This window comes from Cryptotermes secundus, unplaced genomic scaffold (assembly GCF_002891405.2).
Source record: "Cryptotermes secundus unplaced genomic scaffold, Csec_1.0 scaffold5, whole genome shotgun sequence".
Lineage (NCBI taxonomy): Eukaryota > Metazoa > Arthropoda > Insecta > Blattodea > Kalotermitidae > Cryptotermes > Cryptotermes secundus.
The window spans coordinates 4,246,724-4,252,723 of NW_019724742.1; the positions used below are offsets into that span (position 1 = coordinate 4,246,724).

Below are 6,000 nucleotides of genomic sequence, written 5' to 3' on the forward strand. Positions count from 1 at the left end.
GTACCAGGAATATTCTTGGGGGTGAAAGTGTGGCTGGCATGTTGGGCTGACAATCTTGCCGCCATCTATCAGCCGATTGTGTAGAAAATATGGGAACCTCAAAATCTCACAACCCTATGGGCCTCCACGGCCTGTTACAGGGATACCTTTACTTTTTACTTTTTTTTTATTATCCAGGTGTTATTTGTGGCTGTGTTCTTGGCTTCTTTAAAAGGAAGGCTTGAGTAAATAACCTTAAGTAAGTGTTGAGAAGGGAATTAAATTTAGTGTCAATGTCAACATTAACGAATACAGGATCCCATGTTTCATAGCTTAATTTCATAACAAAGTCAGCCATCGAGTGATTGTCTATTTTCCTTATCAGATGCTGTTGTTGGTTCTGAGGCTCCAAATTAAAGGATCTCTAAGAGTTGTGCTTCATAGGACAAACCATTTGAGATAGTTGTAGTTGTAAGAATCTGTGTTTCTAATTTTGAACTATCAATGAAAATATTATCAGTTGGTGATATGATATTTTTAATTCTTGTTGGAAAGTTTACAGTACTGGAGAGACTGTAGGATAGTAGCAGAGAGTTTAAACATTTTTTCCTGTTATTGTTCACAAGATATTTTATATTTAATTTTTGGGGCATGCAGTATATTAAGGATGGACTCTAGTCTATTTAAAAATTCAGAAAATTTTCCAGATAGGGCTTTGTATAGGGCGAAAATACTTATATTTTAAAATCATCTGTTATTGCTGTCACAAGACTATGCCAGTTGGTGTAATTTGGCTATGGGCTAGATGATTGGAGATATGTTTGAATCCTGGTCCAGATAGGCAATAGTGTCCATATAGCTTTATATCCAGTAGGTACCAAATGCCCTGCACCACTCACCTGCATCTACTGCAGAAGGGTAAGGCTCATAGTGGTCTGTATCATCAGTTCTTTACCATTTCCTTTTACTTTAGAAGACAAATGAAAATAACTGACACAGGAACATTGCACATTTATTATCTTGTATGCATTAGGCCACTAGAGAATGTACCATTATTTTCCTGAAGATCCTGCATATGCTGTTTGATTTAGACACTTTGGCTCCATTAAGTACTGAAATTTAAATGTATCGGTTCAAGTATTTTCAAAAAAATCCCAATTTTGTTTTCCGGGTCCCATCTGAAGGGCCACTATCTTCAGAGCTTGAGATTTCATATTCAGGGACCACTGATCTGCATTACTTTAACTTATAAATATGGAATTTGACATTAGGAATCAATCAATCAATTTATTTGTTCTGAGAATCCGTATTTGGAGATACAACCTCTGGATATAGAACAAGCCAATTACTACATATTAAAATAACATACTCGTACATATACATGAGTCAGCAATGCTATGAAACTTAATGACCTACAGATTTCACACAATACATCATCCCACTTTCAATAATTCAAAACCAAAAGAAATCCAACATTTTCTTTTATAGATTAAGTGAGGACAAGATATTTGTCATAGCATAAAACCATAACACACTCACTTCAGAATTGTAGGGACATAAATTCATCAATGAAATAAACGGAATGTTTCAACAGCAAGGATTTGAGTCCGTCTTAAAAGAGTTCAAATTTTTATTTTTATTTTATCTGCTCAGGGACCTTATTATACAAGGTGATACCCATATTTATAACACTTTTCTTAAAAAGAACTGTATTGCAATGATTTACATGTAAATTTAGTTGTCTTCGCATGTTGTAATTATGGATGTCCACATTTATTGCCACCACGAGTCTTTATATTTTTTAATAAAACATGTCACTTCCAAAATGTGTAGCGCTGCCAAAGTTAAAATATTATAATCTTTAAAAATTTGTCAGCATGAAGTTCACTTATTAACCCCACTGATAATTTAATAGGAAGGTACACACACATTCAGAGAACCACATTTACTTTGTCAAAGGGCTGAAGATGTGTAAATATGTCAAAATTTGAGCATCACTTCATATAGCATGCAGGTTATTTTGATCATTTACCATATTAATATGTTTTTAGTTTAGTTTTCTCTGTGTCATTTTGAGGATTCTCTTTTCATATTCATATTCATATTCATATTTATTTCAAGTTCAGTTGATCCATACATGAGTTGAAAGTACAAACTGTTGGATATAGAACGTGTCACAAAGTAAATACTAGTCTAAGNACTTTAAGCAAAAATATTCGTAAAAATAACACAGCGCATGGTGTTTGTTGTAAAAGCAACATACATTGAAAGTACAGACTACTTTAATATATATTTTCCCTTCATAATCGGAATATAATCATATTATAAGTGTTTTTGAATTGAATTGTTTTTCATTGACAACTTGTGATATTATAAGTGAATTTACATTCTTTTCGCATATAATTTCCTTAAGGACGTATGAGATCGACCAAATATCATCCCGCGATCGACTGGTTGATCGCGATCAAAGCATTGGACATGCCTGTCCTATATGATACCATAATATTTTATAACATTTTGGTAATAAGAAAATGGCTGTGGTACATATCTTGACAGTGATACTGTACATTTGTACTTTGGTCATTGAAATTGTGATTTCATAATTGTAGTGTATGAGATAGAGCTGTTCTGTCTTCTAAGTCATTAATGAATCGTATGTCCCACATATAATGGTTATTGATCGCATATACATGTTTCTATAGAGGTCAAAGACTGAAGAATTAGCAGCTAGAACTGTGGGAATCTAAGAATCAAGTATGAACACCTGGAGTATTTCTGCAAGTATGTTTCATGTTTTAAAGGTCACATACATACAACTGACACTTATTTAAAACTTTGTACTGTATGTATAAGATTCTGGGATCTCATGGTTATGAATATTAAGTTTATGACCTTCTGAGATGTGATGCTGTGTAGTCTGGTAGATAGATACCAACGTTTGAAGGAACCTGCCACATCATCAGGATGGAAGACGGTCTATATTGAGCATGGAAGCAGCAAGTTCTGTCAAAATGTTGGTACCTACCAAACCACGTGGTGTTACATATCGGAAAACTTTCATTTTGAGTGTTTTAAAAGTATCTCTGGGATGTGATTAAAAAGTTACAATAATATTACAATAACAATATAATATTATTTATTTATCCCACTGTCTGATTGTAATTGCAAAGTGATATTCGCATGGACACAAATAAGACCGGAATTGGAGGGTCCTTGACTACTTATGGAACTTACATCGCATCATGTAATCATATTACAAGATCCAGAAGAGACCCAACCGAGGATAACGGAATTTTTATCACTGAAGTACGAAAATTTGAAATTCAACAGGACAAGCGATATTATATTGTGTATATTTCCGTGGACACGTGTATGTGTGACGTCATGAATACGTCATGTAAATTTGTTACTTAGCCGTTAAGTCATTGGCAAAGAGAAATTTTTAGTCGTCCAATCATGAACTCTATATCTAATCTTAGAGGTATTCTGGAGTCGCCATCTTGATATTATTTTCGAAAATTTGCAGGTTTCTTATCTTTGCGAAGAGTTTCCATATTTGACGGCGCTTTAGAGAGGAATTCAGATGGTTCTGCCATCAATTTAGAATTTTTTATTTACAGAAAAGCCTCTAAACCTGTAGCATTTTGCGGACGCAGGCGCCATTTCTGATATAAAGAATAGGCCCAGATTTGTTCTGCATAACCATCTGCGTGAGAGGTTGGTTACAAAAGCACTAAGCCTGCGGTGGTTTGTAAAAATCGTACATACTTTGCGGCAACTGAGTAATTTAACGAAATAAGAGTACTGTATTAACAGGAACCATTCCTTTTCCGGAAGCCGCCATTTTGGCTCGTTAGTGACTGCCTCGTGCAAGAGCGGCGGTGAGGTGCATACCGCGCGGGAAGATGGGAATGTGTGTTCAACGGTTGTGTTGTCGGTGTTACAAACATAATTACTTGTGACTGACACACAAGGAATATATCATATGAAGTATTTTTTGATGTAGATACTAATATTATTGATATTCTTCAGGAAATTACTCTCACAAATCTGAATATAGGAATGTATTCAGTGTGAAATTAGTGACAAAGTTCTTTAAACAGGGTGTGGATTAGGATTATAGTCTTTACTAAACGAAGATACTGATTAGTGTAGTATCTTGGCTGTGAGTTGTTTGTAATTATCCTGGCTTAATTGAAATCAGTTTACTTGTCTCATTTAACCTTGTAAAATCTGTGAATGTAAATAATATCTTAACCTAAATGCATCTTCCAGGTTATGTGTCGTGTATTTTAATTGTATTTTTTTCTCTTGTGAAGGAAAAGAGGTGGCTGGGAAAGGAATGATTGTTCGCAGGCCATCAAAACGGCAGAGTTTAAGCTGCTTCTGATCTGAAAATACAAAAGTGAGTGGTGGAAACTTGGATATGTGAGTTAGTCGTGCTTAGGTTTATGATTTCGCACTAGTGGTTACAGATTCGCTTAAATACACATACAGTAATTATGTGAGAACAATTGAGTCAGCGTATATTTCTGTTTGTTGTGATTTGTCATGATTGGAATATCTTCCAGTTTCTCAGTCTGAATGGCGACTCTTGCTGAACAAGCCTCCAAACTTCTGGATTTCAACCAGAAGCTTGACATCAATTTGCTGGACAACATAGTAGGATGCATGTACAGTGGAACTGGAGAGCAGGTATGTATTTCCTAAAATTTTTCATACATTAATGTAGATGATGGGCCTATGGAATTGAATGATAATTAGGGTAACCGCAAGGTGTATTCAAATCTCCCATTTCATTATACTTGACATCCAAGGTGGATTTCAGGGTAGATATTGCTTGGTTGCTATTATGTTTTTACACTGTTTATTTACTTCCCATTTAGTGTCCAGGTCCAGAGATAGGGACTAGCTGTATCGATTGGACCCAACTGAGTAGGTTTTACCTGAAGACAGAGAATCCAGTCTCTGAAACGTTGTGTTTGTAATATGAACAGAACAGTGTTTTAGGTAAAGACAGGGCGATGGACAATGTCCAGGAACATATTATTTGTACTAATACACCATCGTCACAAACTTTTAGATCTCCTTTAGTATGCGGAAGTGCAGATCATGCAGTTACAAGTATGTGCCTACACCATCGTCACAAACTTTTAGATCTCCTTTAGTGTGCGAAAGTACAGATCATGCAGTTACAAGTATGTGCCCCAAGTGTTTCTGGTGGATGTCATGTTCCATTTGTATTTTCAGTTTATAACATTACTGAGTGGCATTGGACTGATGCATGATCTGAAGTTTTGTATGCATTGAGGGACAATGAAAGAGCATGACTGAAATGCAAAGGATCAAAAAGTCTCTTTAGAAAGAACTCATGGTGGATGGTACAAAATTAACAATATAAATAAACTTTAATGTAATGCCTATTAAAATAATTCAGCATGCAATCTTTTAATTTTTTATTGTTTATAGATTAAATACAGTTTAATTATAGTATGAAGTTTTCAGTGCTAAGGTATTGCTATTATAATAACTGTGCTTGTTAAGAATGGCAAGATTCCTGTCATCTCCCCATGACTTATTGTGCAGTGGCTGTCAAAATTTTCGTGTCTGTGAACCCCCTAGCCACTCATTGCATACCTGAGGGCCCCTCATCATGCCACAATTAAATCATCTGTGTATGAACATTAAACAGATGCAAATTACAAATGTTTAATACCCATTACAGTGTATTTTTACCTCAATCAATGACAATGGCAGAGTCACCACTATGCAACTGTCATAGGTAGCAGTATGTAAATTTTAGTCCAGAATATATATGGATAAATATCGTCTTAAGTGCAACAAATTTTATTGTAGTTTTTACTTCTTTTCCTCCTCCACACTACATGTTTCGGCCCTAAATGGCCATCATCAGGTGTGTATCACTCACGTAGCTGTTACACTGCTTGTTAAAATTTAAAATTACCAGTCTTTCTAATTGTATAAAATCTTTGTTAATCTACACGCGTCGATTTGATTTTT

General features: G+C 35.1%; 1 protein-coding gene across 4 annotated transcripts in view; it reads left to right on the forward strand.

Annotated features, from left to right (window-relative positions):
* Positions 1–3,471: 3,471 nt before the first annotated feature.
* The window catches only part of LOC111862693 (exportin-1), a 49,512-nt gene continuing 46,983 nt past the window's right edge, over positions 3,472–6,000 (forward strand). For 2 of the 4 annotated variants that reach the window (XM_023848284.2, XM_023848287.2), the window contains exons 1-3: positions 3,801–4,144; positions 4,299–4,384; positions 4,551–4,674. In XM_023848284.2, coding sequence (XP_023704052.1) covers positions 4,564–4,674 — 111 coding nt within the window. In that variant the 5' untranslated portion in view covers positions 3,801–4,144; positions 4,299–4,384; positions 4,551–4,563. Of the gene's footprint in view, positions 3,697–3,800; positions 4,145–4,298; positions 4,385–4,550; positions 4,675–6,000 lie in introns of those variants that run through there. The other 2 variants (XM_023848285.2, XM_023848286.2) reach the window with 2 other exon arrangements.